Below are 21687 nucleotides of genomic sequence, written 5' to 3'. Positions count from 1 at the left end.
AATAGTGCACGGTACATCCAAACCGTCATCGAACCCATCGTTCTACCATTCCTAGACCGGCAAGGGAACTTGCTGTTCCAACAGGACAATGCACGTCCGCATGTATCCCGTGCCACCCAACGTGCTCTAGAAGGTGTAAGTCAACTACCCTGGCCAGCAAGATCTCCGGATCTGTCCCCCATTGAGCATGTTTGGGACTGGATGAAGCGTCGTCTCACGCGGTCTGCACGTCCAGCACGAACGCTGGTCCAACTGAGGCGCCAGGTGGAAATGGCATGGCAAGCCGTTCCACAGGACTACATCCAGCATCTCTACGATCGTCTCGATGGGAGAATAGCAGCCTGCACTGCTGCAAAAGGTGGATATACACTGTACTAGTGCCGACATTGTGCAAGCTCTGTTGCCTGTGTCTATGTGCCTGTGGTTCTGTCAGTGTGATCATGTGATGTATCTGACCCCAGGAATGTGTCAATAAAGTTTCCCCTTCCTGGGACAATGAATTCACGGTGTTCTTATTTCAATTTCCAGGAGTGTATATTCCTTACTGTCATTTTTTGTTAACTATATTACCTCATACCCAAGAATAAGCAGCTTTCAGTCGGTTAATGCTCGGCAGAATTCAAACCTGCATTCGGATCGGACTTCCTTAACTCTTGTGCAGAAAGGTGTGCAGTATACTGCTGCATCCATTTTCAATAAGCTACTACTCGAATTCAAAAATCTTTAGCAGTAATCCACGCGCTTTCAAACAGAAACTGAAGTCCTTCCCCATGGATCACTCCTGTTCTGCCGAGGAGTGCCTTGAAAAATCAAGCCCTATTCTTACTGAATTGTTGATTGCGTTTACTTAAGCTTATGGACTGCCTTTTTTAGGGTTCATGAACATTTATTTTTATCTGTTATTGCTTTTATGTCGTAATTTCATGTACTGACACATTCCATGACCTTGGAGATTTGCTCCTCAATTTGGTCCTTGACGTGTAAATAAATAAGTAAAAAAATAACAGAGCATGAAGGCCCAACGGTTCCGACCGGTCGCCGTACCATCCTCACTCAGTCCATAGGCGTCACTGGATGCGGATATGGAGGGGCATGTGGTCAGCACACCGCTCTCCTCGCAGTGTGTCAAGAAGCTCCTCAGTTTGCCTCACATGGGCTGAGCATCCCGCTTGCCAACAGCGCGCGGTAGACCGCATGATCACACATCCAAGCCCGACAGCGCTTAACTTCGGTGATCTGACGGGAACCGGTGTTACCACTGCGGCAAGACCGTTGGTAAAAATTGTTTAAAAGCATCTAGTAACCACCGACTGGACACTGGACGCGGACGAAGAGTGGAGAAATGAACTCAAGATCAGCTGTATTGTGCTTGTGACGCGCTAGGAATTAGGTGAGTCTACGGACCTGCTTGGCGACGCGCTTGGTGTGCAGTTCGCCGATGCCCGCCTCGGACACGTTGGAGGTGAGGTCGCCGAGTGGCGCGTACTCCTGCGAGAAGACGTAGAAGCCGGCCGTCTCGAAGGCGACGTCGTACGTGGTGATGATGTTGCGGTGCGCCGACAGGTGCAGCCCGTAGTGGAACTCGCGGAAGAAGTCGCGCAGCGCGGTGTACGGCTTGGGCAGCGCCTTCAGCACCATCTCGGTGTCGGTGGCGCGGTGCTCCACCAGCAGGATCTTGCCGAACCAGCCCTCGCCCACGATCTGCAGGATGTCGAACTCCTCCGCCAGGCTCACCTGCAACAGCGCAGCGCCGCAGGGCGCATGCCTAAGTGCTACCTTCCAGCAGCGATTTCCAGTAGGTCGCTGGAGCTACGAAAGGCAACTAAAAATCAGAAAAAAGCCGCAGATTATTTCTGTTTCAAGAAGTTAGTCTTGTTTTCGTGTTGCGACTATCGTGCTAATTCAAAGAGAGTGCTTGTTAGACCCTAATCCAGAGGTGTACACATTACGCTCTTAACCAGCCCGTACATGTCTGTTAGCGAGGCAGGTAAGCTGCAGACCGGGCAGGCTGCTTCACTCCCCAACTCAAACAGGCTAAACGAGTCTTGCCTGCCTGCCCGTCTTCCAACCGTGCTAGGCTACGTAGCAGTTTAACTGTGTTATGATAGGGTTCGGAAGTTGATGGAAAGTCTTTTTTTACAAGAGTATCACAAGACGAGACTTAACGAAATAAGTATTCGTTTCGGGTCATTGCAAGGCCGAAAATAATGCATTTTCCTTGTCCTTTATTTCCTTTTCCGCGTGTTTCAGGCTTATTTATTTACTTCTGTGTGAATGGTTTTCATTGCTACTTCAGCGTCTTTCAACTAGTACAGGGTATTCCCAATTCTAACATCATCAGGTCACCTCTAGCACATGTTTTCTGTAGTAAGCAGATCAATCTCTTAAAGTCAAGAAGATCCTGTACACCTAAGAACTGAAGCTGACTGTTATACTGCAATGCCAACTACAGTAAAGTTTTAGAAGTCCAGTTTCTGTAACCTTAGAATGTTCCAGCTAAATAAGATCCCTGTGATATCACATTTCCAAGATTTGTTTTGCGGGTTCGCTGAGTTCATTCTGCGTGCTCAAAATAGTTCATTCTAAATTCCGCAAATGCATTTTCACAAACACGGCGTTCGTTTTTCACATTACGTTATTCTGAAAAGAAAAGAAGTTTTTCTTTCGTACTAAGCTTTCTTCACACTACGTCGAGTACCACCAGAATGTGGTTTTTAATATCCACTGAACCACATTTTTTTATTCAGTCAAAGCCGGCCGGAGTGGCCGTGCGGTTCTAAGCGCTACAGTTTGGAACCGCGAGACCGCTACGATCGCAGGTTCGAATCCTGACTCGGGCATGGATGTGTGTGATGTCCTTAGGTTAGTTAGGTTTAATTAGTTCTAAGTTCTAGGCGACTGATGACCTCAGAAGTTAAGTCGCATAGTGCTCAGAGCCATTTGAACCATTTTATTCAGTCGAAGTTTGCCCTAAATTTAGGAAACCTGTCTACTGTGGCCTCAAGTCCTTAGTACACATTTCCACACTTGTCAGCCACTAAGTCTTTCTCTTCTTTCAAAATATTTATGGATTGAGGAAACTGCTGGTCAAATTTAAAAACATGTCGTAACATATTCGAGTTCCCTAATGAATGTTTAGTAACTATTTAGACAGTTCGCATTGCGAGACACCTACCTAATTGAAGTTAAAATCTTCTGGGTTGTTAGGCCGCGTCATATTTCCTTCTAAAGTAATCGACGTTTCGATCTCTTTTGTGGGATCTTCTTCAGGATGTCTTCCTTAAAAACATCCCAGCAGACTGATCGAAACGTCGATTATTTTAGAAGCAAATATGACGCGGCCTAAAAACCCAGAAGATTTTAAGTGCAGTGACAACGACCACGAAAGCCTGCAGACTTACCTACCGAATTATTTGGAGCTGCCTTATTAACACATGGCAACTAGAGGGACAGCATCGAAAATATTCAAAGAATGGCAGCTTGTTTAATATTATCACCTGATAGGGCAGAGAGTATCGCAGGTATTATTGGTGAGTGAGATGGCAATCATCAACACAAAGGTGATTTCCTTTGCGGTGGCGCGATCTTTTTACGTTATTTAAATTACCAACTTTGTCCTCTGAATGCCAAAAGACTTTGCTAACTTCCACCTACGTATGGAAAAATGACCCTCGTGATAAATTAAGAGGCAACAGCTCCGCACTGTCGTTGCTGAACAAAATACGAGCTTACCGAGTATTGGACCAGTATTGTTACTGGTTCCAGTTCTTCACTGCAGATAGAACTCAACACATCGCTCTTAACGGAACAAGTTTGACAGATGTGAAGATGATCTCGGGATTTCCTGCAAGGGATTGTGATGGGATCATTAACGTTTACTGTATACAGGACGAACCCGAAATCCGCCGACAAAATTACTGACACTCAGTAATTAACAACTTATAAATGAATGTGTTCTCTTTTACCTAATGAAACTGGTATTCCTCTGTTAGAACTATAACATGCACATGGACAGAGAGCAGTGTATTAAAACGACGGACCTGTAAGTCTTCCTCTGTAATATTTTAATTTACATCTCATAAGAATTATTGTCAGTCTGTAAAAACATACGCTGTTCTCAAGTAATAAGTTACTGGAGTAAATTTTGCTCGCATATAAAGAAAGATCAGTAGCCTGAAACACGGTAAGCAATGCGCACACCACTTTCAAACTTCTACAATTGATCACTACAGTAATACATAACCAAAACAAGCTTTTCATATCAGTCCTCATCTTCCCTTAAAAATAGTTCGTTGATGTAAAATTCACTGGATGTCTTGGATTTTGTTGCTTCGTATTTACACATATTCCTCTGTATACTGGAATTACGCTTATTCAAACCTATGCGAGTCTTTATGAATGACGCTATATATCATCAGTGCTGTTACAGCGCAATTACAACGACATGGAAAAGGAAAGAATATGACCTTGTACACATACTTGTAAACATAGCATAATATCAGAACTGAAAATAAATGTTTAACAACATGAAATTAAATAAACTGTTGAGGGGTATGAAACTGTACTTTAAAAACGGTGTTAATAAGAGCTGATGAGAACCTCTCATTGATATTTAGGTTATTAATGTAATGTTAGAACATCGAAAATTTACAAAGTTTGCAGCAACGTGGTTCTCTGTCTGAATAGTATATCTGTTAATTTGTTATCACAGTGCTTGTTTCAAGTAAGCTCATAATATGAAAGCGGAAGTGTTCACTCCACGAAAAATATGCAGAAGTATAATTCATCATAAACGAAACGTTACTGGATTGACTTTTAAACGTATATTAACATGATTAATACTATCACTGGTCTACATCCTAATGCAGTACTAATAGAATGACATCTATTGCCTTGCTGTAGTGAAGAAGAGCTATAGGTAGTCTGAGCTAGTGCTCGAAATGCCGTTCACATGTTCTTCCATACAACAGCATTGCCAGGACTCCCGGTTTTCCGAGACAGTCCTCGTTTAAGATTAAAGACACCTCTGCCCCGAAAAATACTTTCGGGGCGGCAGTTTACCCCGGATTTCGGATTTCAGAGAAATACTCTTATATTATCTGTTTTTTTCTCCAAATTCGTGAGTGAATTTATATTTCAGTTATCGCTGTTATGCTAAATAACGAAACTTTTTGACATAATAGTTGACCGAGACCCTTAAGGGGTATTACTGTGTGATAATGCTGCTAAGTTTCGATTAATGTCCTTTATCTGAGTTCACTTTTCGCTTTGCAGCAACGTGGTTCTCTGTCTGAATAGTATATCTGTTAATTTGTTATCACAGTGCTTGTTTCAAGTAAGCTCATAATATGAAAGCGGAAGTGTTCACTCCACGAAAAATATGCAGAAGTATAATTCTTCATAAAACGATGGAGAAGTGACTATGAAGTAGAATGGGTGATTTGCGTTGTGTTTCCATCGCACATGGGGAAACAGCAAAATATTAAGTATCATTTAGCTGGCGCAAACAGTGAATAAAACGTGTACTCTGCTAGCACTTAAAATCGGAAGTTATTTTGTTTCAAATACATTTAAACGGAATAAATTAGTAACAGCGGCAGAATTATCAATGTAAATTAGCATCGTGTTGTCATACCGTTAAACATCAAATGTTTGTGAAATCTGTGGCCTGTTCTTCTAGGCTAAGCTCAAAACATTGCAATGATTTAGAAGCAGCAAAAAATGTGACGTTGGGCAGAACAAAATCAACAGAAATTGTGAAATCAGAGTTAGTTCGCGGCACTGTCAAACAAAGATGGAATGATCTTTCAAACATCCGTTATTTTGGTATAGCTACAGACGGTTTTTTTTGGGTGGCGGGGTGGGGGTGGGGGGCAGGAGACTAGAGAGCGAGGTCGGAAACCATCCAGCATTTGCCTGGAGCGATTTAGGGAAATTACGGAAAACCTAAATCAGGATGGCTGGATTCTGGATTGAACCATCGTCCCACTAATGGCGAGTCCAGTGTTCTAGCCACTGCACCAGCTCGCTCGGTCATAAAGTCGAGAAAATATTTCCATTAATTAATTCATTTTTAAGCTCAAGGGAAATATCCCAATTAGTCCCAGTTTCTGCTTCCCAAATTACGTCCATTTTTAGTCAGTGTATGAGAAATGTCCCGGTTTCTCAAACGAAAATTATGGCAACCCTGCCATACAACGACCATGAATATGTATTTAGCTCAAAATTGCTGCTTTATATTTATTATTATTCTGAGATCATTTTACTCCGTCTATGAGAGCCAGTGACCTTTCAGTGAATTTTAGTGCAAGCTTTGAGTTCTTCGTCCTCTCCGTCATACACTACATAACAGATCCGTTCCCGTTCCGCGCGCTTAGCTCATTAGCAGCGCTCTGCCGACTCCCATAAAAGTGGGGCTTCCCCTTAGGTAGTATTATACTTGTGCACATTGCTCTTCAAACGTCTTTGCTAGCCTTTTGAAGCGTATTTGAAAAAAAAATGGATATTAATAATTTAAAAATGTGATTATAACAGAATCCATTTTTCACATCAAAGACACGGAGAAAAAAATGTCATACTTCTTGTGGGAGGATTCAGCATTGCATTGTACGTAGTACAGATGAATCTTGTGACGGGAGAGGGAAGTTTTCGTGTGGTGTACATGTGCTGCTTTCATCGCGCGGCTGCCACGCGTGCACGCCGGCTCCGTCCAGCTCCGCGGTGAATGGAGCGAGTCGCATGTCTGGCTGCGTCCGTGCCATTTGTAGGTGCGTATTTCTGTCCGCGCGACTCTTCCCTGCGACGCGGCGGGGCGGTTGCATCAGCTCGGTGGCCGCGGCTGCCGGAACACGGCCAGCGCATGCCGCGGCTGCAGTGTGTCACCTGGCACCTCGGAATCAGTGAGCCCTGTCGTTAACCTTTGTCTTTACAGGTGGTGTTGTCACTTCGCACCTCTAACCTCCCTCTCAATAATGCACGTACTTTTCACCCACTGATCGCCGTAGTTGTTGTTGTGGTCTTCAGTCCTGAGACTGGTAAGATGCAGCTCTCCATGCTGCTCTATCCTGTGCAAGCTTCTTCATCTCCCAGTACCTACTGCAACCTACATCCTTCTGAATCTGCTTAGTGTATTCATCTCTTAGTCTCCCTCTGCGATTCTTACCCTCCACGCTGCCCTCCAATGCTAAATTTGTGATCCCCTGATGCCTCAGAACATGTTCTACCAACCGGTCCATTCTTCTTGTCAAGTTGTGCCACAAATTCATCTTCTCCCCAATTCTAACCAATACCTCCTCATTAGTTATGTGATCTACCCATCTAATCTTCAGCATTCTTCTGTAGCACCACATTTCGAAAGCTTCTATTCTCTTCTTGTCCAAACTTTTTATCACCCATGTTTCACTTCCATACATGGCTACACTCCATACAAATACTTTCAGAAACAACTTCCTGACACTTAAATCTATACACGATGTTAACAAATTTTTCTTCTTCAGAAACGCTTTCCTTGCCATTGCCAGTCTACATTTTATATCCTCTCTACTTCGACCATCATCAGTTATTTTACTCCCCAAATAGCAAAACTCCTTTACTACTTTAAGTGTCTCATTTCCTAATCTGATTCCCTCATCATCACCCGACTTAATTCGACTACATTCCATTATCTTCGTTTTGCTTTTGTTGATGTTCATCTTATACTCTCCTTTCAAGACACTGTCCATTCCATTCAACTGCTCTTCCAAGACCTTTGTTGTCTCTGACATAATTACAATGTCATCGGCGAACCTCAAAGTTTTTGTTTCTTGTCCATGGATTTTAATACCTACTCCGAATTTTTCTTTTGTTTCCTTTTCTGTGCGGCTGGTCCCGGCGGAGGTTCGAATCCTCCCTCGGGATGGATGTGTGTGTTTGTCCGTAGGATACTTTAGGTTAAGTAGTGTGTAAGCGTACGGACTGATGACCTTAGCAGTTAAGTCCCATAAGATTTCACACACATTTGTTTCCTTTTCTGCTTCCTCAATATACAGATTGAATAACATCGGGAATAGGCTACAACCCTGTCTCACTCCCTTTCCAACAACTGCTTCCCTTTCGTGCCCCTCGACTCTTATAACTACCAAATTGTAAATATAACTGTACAAATTGTAAATAGCCTTTCGCTCCCTGTATTTTACTCCTGCCACCTTCAGAATTTGAAAGAGAGTATTCCAGTCAACATTGTCAAAAGCTTTTCCTAAGTCTACAAATGCTAGAAACGTAGGTTTGCCTTTTCTTAATCTTTCTTCTAAGATAAGTCGTAAGGTCAGTATTGCCTCACGTGTTCCAACATTTCTACGGAATCCAAACTGATCTTCCCCCAGATCGGCTTCTACCAGTTTTTCCATTCGTCTGTAAAGAATTCGCGTCGGTATTTTGCAGCTGTGACTTATTAAACTGATAATTCAGTAATTTTCACATCTGTCAACATACTGCTTTCTTTGGGATTGGAATTATTATGTTCTTCTTGAAGTCTCACGGTATTTCGCCTGTCTCATACATCTTGCTCACCAGATGGTAGAGTTTTGTCATGACTGGCTCTCCCAAGGCCGTCAGTAGTTCTAAGGGAATGTTGTCTACTCCCGGGTCCTTGTTGCGACTCAGGTCTTTCAGTGCTCTATCAAACTCTTCACGCAGTATCGTATCTCCCATTTCATCTTCATCTACATCCTCTTCCTTTTCTATAATATCGTCGTCAAGTACATCGCTCTAGTATACTGCTTTCCCTTCTTTGCTTAGAACTGGGTTTCCATCTGAGCTCTTGATATTCATACAAGTGCCTCTCTTTTCTGCAAAGGTTTCTTTAATTTTCCTGTCGGCAGTATCTATCTTGCCCCTATTGAGATAAGCCTCTACATCCTTACATTTGTCCTCTAGCCATCCCTGCCTAGCCATTTTGCACTTCCTGTCGATCTCATTTTTGAGACGTTTGTATTCCTTTTTGCCTACTTCATTTACTGCATTTTTATATTTTCTCCTGTCATCAATTAAATTCAATATCTCTTCTGTTACCCAAGGATTTCTATTAGCCCTTGTCTTTTTACCTACTTGATCCTCTTCTGCCTTCACTACTTCATCCCTGAGAGCTACCCATTCTTCTTCTACTGTATTTCTTTCCCCTATTCCTGCCAATTGTTCCCTTATGCTCTCACTGAAACTCTGTCCAACCTCTGGTTTAGTCAGTTTATCCAGGCTCCATCTCCTTAAATTCCCACCTTTTTGCAGTTTCTTCAGTTTTAATCTACAGTTCATAATCAATATATTGTGATCAGAGTCCACATCTGCCCCTGGAAATGTCTTAGAATTTAAAACCTGGTTCCTAAATCTCTGTGTTATCATTATATAATCTATCTGATACCTGATTAATAACAAATTGTTTTTATGATTATTTATGAAGCAATTGTTATTATATTATGTAGGTTACTAAAACTAAACTAAACTCCTCCCGAATAGGCCGTGAAGGCCCAACGGTACGACCGGCCGCCGTGTCATCCTCACACCATAGGCGTCATTGGACGCGGATATGGAGGGGCTTGTGGCCTGCACACCGCTCTCCCCGCCGTATGCCAAGTAGCTCCTCAGTTTGCCTCACAAGGGCCGAGTGCAGCCCGCTTGCCAACAGTGCTCGGCAGACCGGATGGTCACCCATCCAAGTGGTAGCCCAGCCCGACAGCGCTGAACTTCGGTGGTCTGACGGGAACCGGTGTTACCACTGCGGCAAGGCCATTGGCTATGTAGGTTATTACTGTCCTAAATTACAGACTCGACAGTTAGTTTTGTATTACGACACTGGGTTACACAGGTACATGTATGCCAAAACTTACATTTTGCATATGGGGGACCCACTTGTTTTTGGAGCTGTTGCCCTGGCCGTGACAGTAAATCTTCGGATTAGGGCAGAACGACGACGAAAACGAAAAGCCAGTCGTTGTTGAGTTCAACCCTGGCTGAAAAGATGGGATGAAGGCAGGGGATTATATTCACTGCTTATGAAAGAACAGAGGCTCGAAGATCCGCATGCATTTCGGAGCTTCGTGAGGATGGACATGGCCTGTTTCGAGAAGCTGCTGTCTATGATGGAAGATGCAATTAGCAAGTGTGACATAGTCATGAGGGAGGCTGTCTCACCTTCGCGAAAGTAAGAATTAAATCATATGTTTTGTGATCATACCGGACTAGATCACGAGTAAAATATCTGTAAATGCCCGGTTTTGATGCAGGCTGGTTGTAACATTACGTTCCTGGCAACTGGGAAATCTTTTAGCCACAGAATAGCACAGCCCGCCATTTCAAAAGTTCTTGTGGGTGTATGCATTGCAATTTGCAACACTTTAAGGGAGCGATACCTAAAGGTGCACTTGTGTTATTTATCCAAGTTTGGAAAATGGAATGCAATGTGCTATGCGCTATGTGCTACTCAGTTTGCAGTTCTTGTCTGTCGCACTGGGTGAAACTGCACGGACTTTCTCACCATTAATGTCCATTTCTCTTTTCTGGTATGCTGAAATAAAGCAAGAGATGCAATCAAATCAAATATGAGCTTTCGTAAGCTAATGCATTACGATACAAATCGAAAATCACCGTGTGGCGTTATATGCATATTACTCAGAAAGAGCGATAGGCAACGTATAGCCTTATGATACAGCGGGTAGGTACATACACCTTTCCTCGCTATATGCCTGAATTTAGACGCTTAACGGTTCTTTGCTCCATTTCGTTTCTATAATACGAAGTAATCAAAAGAACAAATGCTTTCACAAACAGCTAGTATAAAAGAAAACCTACTCGCAAAGAAATGTGTTTTCTTTCTTTTTTTTGAATTTATGAAAACCCATTAACTGAAAAAAAACGCACCGGCCGTGTGGCCGTGCGGTTCCAAGCGCTTCAGTCTGGAACCGCGTGACCGCTACGGTCGCAGGTTGTAATCCTGCCTCGGGCATGGATGTGTGTGATGTCCTTAGGTCAGTTAGGTTTAAGTAGTTCTAAGTTCTAGGCGACTGATGACCTCAGAAGTTAAGTCCCATAGTGTTCAGAGCCGTTTGAACCACGTTCGTCAACAAGCAAAATTGGCGCATTTTGGGAACTGAGATTCCGCATTTCGCGCTCGAGAAGTCTTCAAATGGTTTAAATGGCTCTGAGCACTATGCGACTAAACTTCTGAAGTCATCAGTCGCCTAGGACTTAGAACTAATTAAACCTAACTAGCCTAAGGACATCACACACATCTATGCCCGAGGCAGGATTCGAACCTGCGACCGTAGCGGTCGCTTGGTCCCAGACTGTAGCGCCTAGAACCGCACGGCCACTCCGGCCGGCTCGAGAAGTCTCTTCACCCTCAACGGGTGACTGTGTTGGGTGCAGTATCCAGTTACGGAATAATCGGTGCGATATTCCTTGACGGCACCATGGCTACCGAACGATATGTGAATGCTTTGGAAGATGATTTCATCGTCAAAGTGGCCCTGATTTCGTGGTTCATGCAAGAAGGAGCACGATCCTCTCGAAGCAGAAGAGTAATGTCCTAGCATTGGGAACCGCATTTTGGCTCTCGGGTACCTGGAGGCCACTGGCATGGCCGTCGATTGGCCGCCATATTCTCTGGATCTGAACACATGGGACTCCTTTTTCTGGGGCTATATTGAAGAAAAGATGCACACCAATAACCGCAAAACCAATGCTGAGCCGAAAGCAGTCATTCAGGAGTTCATCGACACCATCGATGTTCCGACATTCAGCGGTTCACGGAGAATTTCGATAGTCGTTTGCACCACATCATCGCCAATGATGGCGGACGTATCGACATGTCAGAATCTAATTACGAATATCCATAGTGACGTCTACATGTAGAATAAAGTGTGTGCACGCCGTAGTTTGCAACTAATATAGTTTTTCTTCATATAGTTCAATAATTTTCACCCTGTCTATGTGCTCTGCATGGTGAATGTGAACTTCTACGACGAAATTTCGGACTTTTTCGGGAATTTTTTTTGTATAAGAGATCCGTGGTCGCAGACGGCTAGTCACAAGATAATAACGTAAGTGTGATTTATTCGGTTTGGTGCCCCGATTAACTATGCGTCTTTGAAAATATCTTCATAACAGTAAAAAAAGAAAATTATGAAATAAGCTATCATCATAGCACGCAAAACAAAGAGTAGTGCAGCAACCCTCAAACAGATGCAAAAGTACTCTTGTGTGGTTGCCGTCAGCGGGAACAGCTCAGCACACAGTCGCTGTGCTGTTCTTCAATATTGCGCTTAGTAAAACCATAGACTAATCCATATCGGGAAACTCTTGATCAGTGAACCTAGGCGTACTGCTGTATATCACTGTTGCGCAGGCCTACACTTAACGTTGCCGGAGAAACAGAGCTGAGACAAAACAGAGCAACACGGAATGCATGCGTGAAGGCGAAGTGTGAAGTGGGCGATCGTTGCCAACAGCCAGTACAGTGAGTGAATGGGACAAGTTTGTTTTCATACAAGGTACATGGCCTATACTACCAGGATTTGCATCACTGTGCAGATGTCGCAAGGATACAGATATCGATCGTCTCTCGGAGGGATCGAATCTACCCTTTCGTGTCTTTGATCCAGCGAGTCAGCGTGCTGACGGGGAAGTCCCGTCGTACTAGAAGTTCGCTGCTTAGCGCCCGCCATTTGCTTTGGCGGGTAAGTGAGTCAGTCCGGCCTGAGGTTTCTTAAAGACAGGATCACAAGAGTACGGGTGGTAAGAGATCACGAAGAAAGGGCTTTAGTTTGTGGAACTGAAATTATTTGGACAGTCGACGACCGTAAGGAACTTACCAGCAACGGAAAACTAAATTGAAATAGTGTTAACTGCAAGAAAGCGCTCGCAGAGTGAGTGTCATTAGCCTCGTAGTGCTAATCTTGCCTGTGAGTAAAGTACAGTAAACGAGTGCTGTCAAATCAATGTAGACTTTATTTAACCCGGTCACATTAATGATAGTAATTTGGTGGGATTGTTGATTAAAATTATGGGAGTTGTATATTGTGCACGTCTCAGCAGGCACACGATTGAGAAGTTTCTCAAAGAGGCACATGTACCTTGGGCGTAAGCTCGCTGTCCATACAGAAAGTCCGACTGCCCATTAAAATTCAGACAACCAAAATACGCGAGTTTGCTTAAATGTAAGGGGGAGCAACTGACAACATTTTCAATGCAATACAGTTACGAAGGTAAATTAGGGTAATAAATCAGTCGAAATGCAATTCCTCTGTAACGAACCACCGGAGACCACGGATACATCATATCGAATACTCAGAAAAAAACGACGAAGAAGCTCCGAAGTTTTGTCACTGTATACTCCGAAAGACGGTGCGCAGCTGAGAGCATGTCTGCTACATTTTACTTTCGAATTCATTTAACGTTTCTCGCGTCGCTCTTTCTTGCTCATTTACGGTTCTTTCATATTTGTTTGTCAACATGACTTGTACTTCGCTTAAATCTGTGACGAAGCTCAGCGGCTCTTTGTCGTCCCTCACCACCTCGCTCGGTACATACAAGTCTAAAGCATAATATACAATACTTTTGAATTCATTCATCCTACATATTTTAGTCTCCAAAAAATGACTGATATTGACTGCCCAGATAATCAGCAGTCTGTTTCCCGTCACTTTTCCTAAGCAAATATATTCTGCTGCCTTTCTTAATTTTCCTCTTACTAAATCGAAGTCATTGATGCTAGAACAGCGTTATGGTCACTGATTACCTCCTCTGCGTTAAATGATTCGATAAATACGGGTCTGTTATTGGCAGATCTAGGAGGTTGACACCACGATTTGCTCCTCTAACATCAACACTATCAGTAAATAGGACCTCTGCTCACGCAGCAGCCACACTCGCTGGCGATGCACATTTGGGTTAGTGTAGAACCGCGATTGATCGGTGAACGCAACGCGACGCCATTCATTGGCAGTCTATGCTTCCCTGCCAAGAAATCACTCCAAACGTCGCCGTTTGTGATCTGGTGTGCTGGTGTTAACGGCAGCCTACGTAATTCCCGTGTCCGGCTGCTGCTAGTCTCCGACCAATGGTGCGGGATGACGCAGAATACTGCAGGGATTCCAATACTTGTTCTCGGGTGGCAGTCACAGATCTAAAAGTGCTAAGATGTGCTCGGTGCACAGTACGGCGGTCCTCCATTACGGTGGTCAGACGTGGTCGATCGGAACCTTGACGACGTGTATTCGCATTCCCTCTGTTTCCTATGCAGTCCAATGTCAGACCACTGTCACGTCCGAATGTCCCACAAATCTGGATACTGCACGATTCGACCAGCCGGCCAAGAGGGCACACACAATGAGACACATTTCAAACTATGACAGGTGGCTGATAATGCTGTCTCGTACGAGTACAGAACATCTCTGTGTCCTCCTCAGTTATCTGTCTATATCTGACACTGTTCGAGCCCCCTATATACCCTACCATACCGGCGAAAAACACTCAATACGAACAACACAAATGCACTCTGGTGGCATTTCCATCAGTCACAGAGACTTGTAATGGTTTACGTACCAGCCGATGGGGTGCACGTGGACGACGTTACATTGAAATCCGACCGTGCTTTTTTTTGGTGTTATGCTGGTAAATTTTCCTTGTTGTATTGACGTGATCAACGAATATTTTTCCTTTCCGGCGTTTCATCAAGAGCTGCGTTGAACATCAGAGCTGCTTCTAGTCCCGCTGAACCTTGTCAACTGATTGGTTTGCCATCAGAGAGAGACATAAATACCGTGAAAAGGCAGCGTGGTAGAAGTTTACAAGTAATCGAGACATAATCCTCGTCAAACAGAAAACTTAACTATGTAACTATCGTCTGTCAAAGATAAAACGTGTCTATCGATTCTGTGGAGTTACCGTCCGTATGTCACTCACCTCTTTTTTCTGTTGCAATTGTCTCCATGTTTATGTATTTCGATGGCTTCTCTATACAGCCGTTCGTCAGTGTAGATAAAATTTTGTCTTCGGCAAACTTCGCTTTATTGTTCCGTCAGTGAAGAACATGCTCTGTTCCAGGTGATTTTTTTTTCCTCTAGTCTCTGCGCCTATTTCTAAGGAATGCACAGACCATAGAATATAAATATCTATGGAATAGCATTCGATGTGGAGAACGAGAATTCTGTCCACAACATATGCTGCAGTTCAAGTCACGTGATCTTGAGATGGCGCATTTTAACCCGTATAGCGCTTGGCATATTTTGAGTGTTATTGCTTCGCTGTTACAGACAAATCACCTTCAGAAATACCGTGAAACTTTGTATATAGACATCTTAATAATTTGATGCCAGCAATTGAAGTTGGCTTAAAGAATGAAGAAAAATGGTACTTTGCTTTTTCGCCACAGTATCATAGCTCAGATTCCACTTTATGGTTTTTCGGTAATGGGACAAGAAGTGACAGCCAACAACATTTTTTTTACGTTTTCTCTTGCACTCATTCGCATTGGCGAATCTCTGTTCTAATTAATTGAGTTACAATGGCACTGTGGAGGGTGCCGAAGCGTCACGAAAAAGCAACGCATTAGGAACTATGAGATTGCTACAGTCGATATGGTAAGCAGTTTGCACCACTTACTTGTTCACTATTATTTTCAATTTTTCTTTATTTTCCGTCCTGCTTTCCATATACAAATAAAATATCTATAACATTTCATCGCCATCTGATCAGAAAAGTAAAGCCATGCACTACGTACAAAAAAATAAAATAAAATAAAAAATACAAGATCAATGCTCGAAATTTGGAGTAATAAAAGAAATGACAGCCAACATACTTTTTTTTAAGTTTTCTATTGCACTGATTCATTGGCGATAGGAAAGAATCTGTAACAGCAAATGCGAATGCGTTAATCAAGGCTAGTGAAGATGGAGGTCTAAGGATAAGTGAAGACAAATCTAAATACCTGGTTACTACTAGAATGCCAACAACAGTATATCAGGAAATGTTATGAGTTGGAGACATGCAGTTTGAAAAAGTGAACACATTTAAGTATCTAGGCGTGGACATCACTTCGAGAAATGAGATTGAATCCGAACTGAAGAAGAGATTACGGGCGGAAAATGCGTGCTACTTCTCACTGAATAGATTACTTTCACCACGGATATTCTCCAGGAATTTAAAGATTAGAATATACAAAACTATTATTCTACCAGTTATGCTGTATGGGTGTGAGACTTGGTCTCTCACTGTACAAAATGAAAAGCCGTTTCGAGTATTTGAAAACAAAATTTTGAGGAAAATTTTCGGAGCAAAAAGGGATGACATTAGCGGAGAGTGGCGAAAACTGCATAACGAAGAGGTACACAAACTCTTTTTAAGCCCTGACATAATCAGTATTATTAAATCACGTAGGCTGCGATGGGCGGATCACGTAGCTCGAATGGATGAGGGCAGGGCAGCGCGCAGAGTACTGGTGGGGCACCTAGAGGGAAAATGTCCTGTGGGGAGACCGAGGCGTAGATGGGAGGACAATGTGAAGGCTGATTTGAGGAGCCTAGGTATTGAAGGTGAATGGAAGGAAATAGCCCAAGACAGGGACAGATGGCGAAAATACATTGCTGCGCTAACGGACTCTCGAGTCCGGTATGACCAGTGAGTAAGTAAGTAAATAAGTAAGTAGTAATTCATATTGTCGAATCTGTTCTGATTAATTACGTTACAATAATATTGAATAAGAAACTGTCTCATTCAGAAATGTTGAGATAAATACAAATAAAATAAATATAAAATAGACAAATAAAATAAAGAGATAAATAGAGCTGAAAAGCTGCATAAATTTGATGAAATTATTTGGGCTATGAAGTATAAATTTTATCTGCCTATGAACGTAGCAGCCGGCCGCGGTGACCGTGCGCTTCTAGGCGCTCCAGTCCGGAGCCGCGCTGCTGCTACGGTCGCAGGTTCGAATCCTGCCTCGGGCATGGGTGTGTGTGATGTCCTTAGGTTAGTTAGGTTTAAGTAGTTCTAAGTTCTAGGGGACTAATGACCACACCAGTTGAGTCCCATAGTGCTCAGAGCCATTTTTTTTAACGTAGCGTCAACATCTACACACTGACTTACAATTTACTCAAATACACTAGCAAATTTACGCTGGACTTGTCTCGTAAACACACAGCCATAAAATCAGAAAAATTATCTGTACAATACTAGACTTTAAAATAGGTATCTCGATATTTTTCAACACATGAAGTGCCTCATATCAATATGACATTTACAATTATACATAGTTTCAGCTCTCTGAGACTGCAGACGTGTGTGCAAGTTGCGTTTGCGCGCGCGCGCGAGTGTGTGTGTGTCTACTGCTCACAAAGGGCTTAATGGGTGAAAGCTATGAGTGTGTGAATCTTTTTATCGTGCTTTTCGCGACTTAGCATCTCCGCTTTATGGTGAGTAGCAACTTTCCTTCTCTGGTATTGTTACATTCCATCCTGGATTTTCCATAATTTGACAATTATTCATTTGTTGTACATACCTGTAAAAAGTATCTGGTCTTCCTTTCACATACTTCTCTTTAGAGATGGAAGAGCGACAATACTGCACCGTATCTATTACTAAAACTCAGACGTCCAGAAAGGTATATAAAACGAGGCGAATACGTGTAATATTCAAGTTTCGCTATTACCGCAAATTATAAACAAACAGCGTCATCTCATAATCACGTGACATACTATATTTCGATTGTTAAGTTTTATCTTTGACAAGGATCATCTCTGCCGATCACGTGTAAACATGTACAACGCCTCCTTATTTCGCTCTCCGACGTCTGACCCGTTAGTCGGAAAGACTCGGCTGAACCAGGAGCACCTCTGAAACATACAACGCGGCTGTGAACGAATCGCCAGGAACGGGGAAGTTTCATGTTCACGACTAATCATTATATGATATGTGTTTGTTTGAATAGTTGTGTTGTAGTGTGTGTCTGGAGACTATGAGAGTGGGGATGCGGTCGCCTCCCGCCGGGACGCCGTGAAGGCCGGCAGGCGGCGCGCCAGTCTCCCAGAATAGAGCGCTCTCCACAGCTAAGTGGCACAGTCCATTAGTGTGGCCGCGGAGCAGCAAGGGCGCCAGGCTCCGCACTGGGGCGACGACCGCGCACCTCCCGTCCAGCGCGTATACAGCTCCAGGATCACGTGGGGTGGGGGGTGACGCCGTACTGAGAACGCATTACTCGTCTTCTGGACAAGCTCGCTCCGACCATCGATATTTACAGTACATCTATACTGACCAAATCAATGAGAAGTGTGTGCAAACGGTCATTGTCCTAAGTTCGATACAGTTTACAAGTTAAGTATTACACGGCAACTGTCCGACGATGGTTTCTAGCGAGAGCTATGACTGATTGGCTGCGGATGCAGCTGACGCCTGGCCCTTAGAACTACGAAGAGCAGGGATGGGCAAGGCAGAGTAGGCCAGAGCAGTGACGAAAATACACTAATGGCCATTAAAATTGCCACACCACGAAGATAACGTGCTACAGACGCGAAATTTAACCGACAGGATGAAGATGATGTGATATGGAAATGATCAGCTTCTCAGAGCATTCACACAACGTTGGCGGCGGTGGCAACACCTGCAAAATGCTGACGTGAGGAAAGTTTCCATCCGATTTCTCATACACAAACAGCAGCTGACCGGCGTTGCCTCGTGAAACGTTGTTATGATGCCTCGTGTAAGGAGGAGAAATGCGTACCATCACGTTTCCGACTTTGATAAAGGTCGGATTGTAGCCTATCGCGATTGCGATTTATCGTATCGCGACATTGCTGCTCGCGTTCGTCGAGATCCAATGACTGTTAACAGAATTTGGAATCGGTGGGTTCAGGAGGGTAATACGGAACGCCGTTTTGGATCCCAACGCCTCCTATCACTAGCAGTCGAGATGACAGGCATCTTATCCGCTTGGCTGTAACGGATCGTGCAGCCACGTCTCGATCCCTGAGTCAACAGATGGGGACGTTTACGAGACAACAACCATCTGCACGAACAGTTCGACGACGTTTGCAGCAGCATGGACTATCAGCTCGGAGACAATGGCTGCGGTTACCCTTGACGCTGCATCACAGAGAGGAGCGACTGCGATGGTGTACTCAACAACGAACCTGGGTGCACGAATGGCAAAACGTCATTTTTTCGGATGAATCCAGATTTTGTTTACAGCATCATGATGGTCGCATCGGTGTTTGGCGACGTCGCGGTGAACGCACATTGGAAGCGTGTCTTCGTCATTGCCATAGTGGCGTATCACCCGGCGTGATGGTATGGGGTGCCATTGGTTACACGTCTCGGTCACTTCTTGTTCGCATTGACGTAACTTTGAACAGTGGACGTTACACTTCAGATGTGTTACGACCCGTGGCTACACCCTTCATTCGATCCCTGCGAAACCTTACATTTCAGCAGGATAATGCGCGACCGCATGTTGCAGGTCCTGTACGGGCCTTTCTGGATACAGAAAATATTCGACTGTTGCCCTGGCCAGCACATTTTCCAGATGTCTCACCAATTGAAAACGTCTGGTCAATGGTGGCCGAGCAACTGGCTCGTCACAATACGCGTCACTACTCTTGGTGAACTGTGGTATCGTGTTGAAGCTGCATGGGCACGCCATCCAAGCTCTGACTCAACGCCAAGGCGTATCAAGGCCGTTATTTCGGCCAGAGGTGGTTGTTCTGGGTACTGATTTCTCAGAATCTATGCACCCAAATTGCGTGAAAATGTAATCACATGTCAGTTCTAGTATAATATATTTGTCCAATGAATACCCGTTTATCATCTGCATTTCTTCTTGGTGTAGCAGTTTTAATGGCCAGTAGTGTATTTTATGACGCTGTGTGTGCACGTATTGGGAGGTAGTTTCCACTGTCGCACCCACTCCGCGAGAGCACGTGGTTTGTATGCCATCAGTGTCCTTCATAAACTGTGTCTCGGACACCTGCGGCAAAGGCGTGAGGAGGCCATGTACTGCCCTGCTCCTCAATTTTCACTGTTGTATTTACACCAGTGAGTCAGAAAGAACCGGCGCTGCGCGGCTCTGCCCTTCGTCGGCTGCGTCCCAATACGCGCCGGGCCTTTGGCTTGCAGGTGCTTGTGTTTATTGCTGCGGACGATGCCCCTGCAGTGCGGCCACCCGCGCGACGTGTGTTGCAGGTTTGCAGGCAGTTGTCTTGTAGGAGGAACGCAGCAGTTTCATATAGTACGATCTACGCTATCCGGTCAAACCTATCCGATGAATCATACAATGAAGGCCTTCACGACCGGATGTTTGAGCTGCTGAGAATTTTTCTGGGTTGTATGGCCGTGGTCCATGGAACTCTTCAATCTCTGACGTTTCGTCCAACGCAGCATTGGACGAAACGCCAGGGATTGAAGAGTTCCATGGACCACAACCATACAACCCGGAAATATCCGATCAACCCTATGTAATGAGGTATATTGACCACTGAATCTCACTAGAGGGTTGGGTTGTTTGGGGGAAGAGATCAAACAGCGAAGTCATGGGTCTCATCGGATTAGGAGAGGGTGGGGAAGGGAGGCGGCCGTGCCCTTTCAAAAGAACCATGCCGGCATTTCCTGGAGCGATTTAGAGAAATCACTGAGCCACCTTGCTCGTTGAATCTCACTAGAGGAGGACCGTCGTCGAAAGCGGAGAACGCATGAGACGTCCTCTAACAAACCCACTCTAAAGCTCATCAAGTGGTCTGTTGTCGATGTGATTATGGAGTGGAAATGCGAAGGAACAACCACAGCTGAACCACTACCAGGCAGATAACATGCACGAGCATTGCAGAGTGCTTGTAATAAATCGCGGGATAGGGTACAGTAGTTGAGCAGCTCCTCAAAACCACATACGTATTCTATAGCCAGTGCTAAGCGACGCTTGGAGCGTGGGAGAGTGGAAACGAGTGATTTGGAGTGATGAAGACGCTTTACCCTGTGGCAGTTGGATGGAAGGCTTTGGGTTTGGCGGATGCTTGGAGAACGTTGCCTGCCGTAACGTGTAGAGCCAACAGTGAAATACAAAGGATGGCTCTGAGCACTATGGGACTAGAACTCAGAACTACTTAAACCTAACTAACCTAAGGACATCACACACATCCATGCCCGACGCAGGATTCGAACCTGCGACCGCAGCGGTCGCACGGTTCCAGACTACAGCGCCTAGAACCGCTGAAATACAAAGGATGTGGTGCTACAGTATGAGTGCGTTTTTCGTGGTTAGAGAATTATATTGTGCTTAAAAACGCTAAATGAGGAAGGATATGAACATATCTTACAGCACTGTGTACTGCTTGTAGCAGGAGAACTGCTCAGAGAGGATGGTTGATTGTATCAGCATGACAGTCCAACCTGTCTTAATACAGCATCAGCAAGACAATGGTTTGTGGACAATAACAGTACTGAAATGGGCTGGCCTGCACACAGTCCCGACTTGAACCCAATGAAACATATTTGGGAATAGATAGAACGCCGAATTCGCCACAGATCCCAACGTCCAACGTAACTACCATCTCTGGTTTCGGATTTTGAGAAGGAAGCGTCAGCCATTCCTCCACAGACCCCATTGAAAGTTTCCTCAGCAGAATGCAAGCACTCATAAAGGCGAAGAGTTGACACACCCCACACTAATGGCCA

At 44.3% G+C, this 21687-nt stretch overlaps 1 protein-coding gene across 1 annotated transcript in view; it reads right to left on the bottom strand.

Annotated features, from left to right (window-relative positions):
• The window catches only part of LOC124787860 (serine/threonine-protein kinase meng-po), a 324368-nt gene that overhangs the window by 127942 nt on the left and 174739 nt on the right, over positions 1 to 21687 (bottom strand). Inside the window, exon 4 of the mRNA XM_047254823.1 lies at positions 1405 to 1734. Within this exon, the coding sequence (XP_047110779.1) occupies positions 1405 to 1734 (330 nt within the window). The remainder of the gene's footprint in view (positions 1 to 1404; positions 1735 to 21687) is intronic.

This window comes from Schistocerca piceifrons, chromosome 3 (assembly GCF_021461385.2).
Source record: "Schistocerca piceifrons isolate TAMUIC-IGC-003096 chromosome 3, iqSchPice1.1, whole genome shotgun sequence".
NCBI classification, from domain to species: domain Eukaryota; kingdom Metazoa; phylum Arthropoda; class Insecta; order Orthoptera; family Acrididae; genus Schistocerca; species Schistocerca piceifrons.
This window is presented reverse-complemented; position numbering and strand designations above follow the sequence as displayed.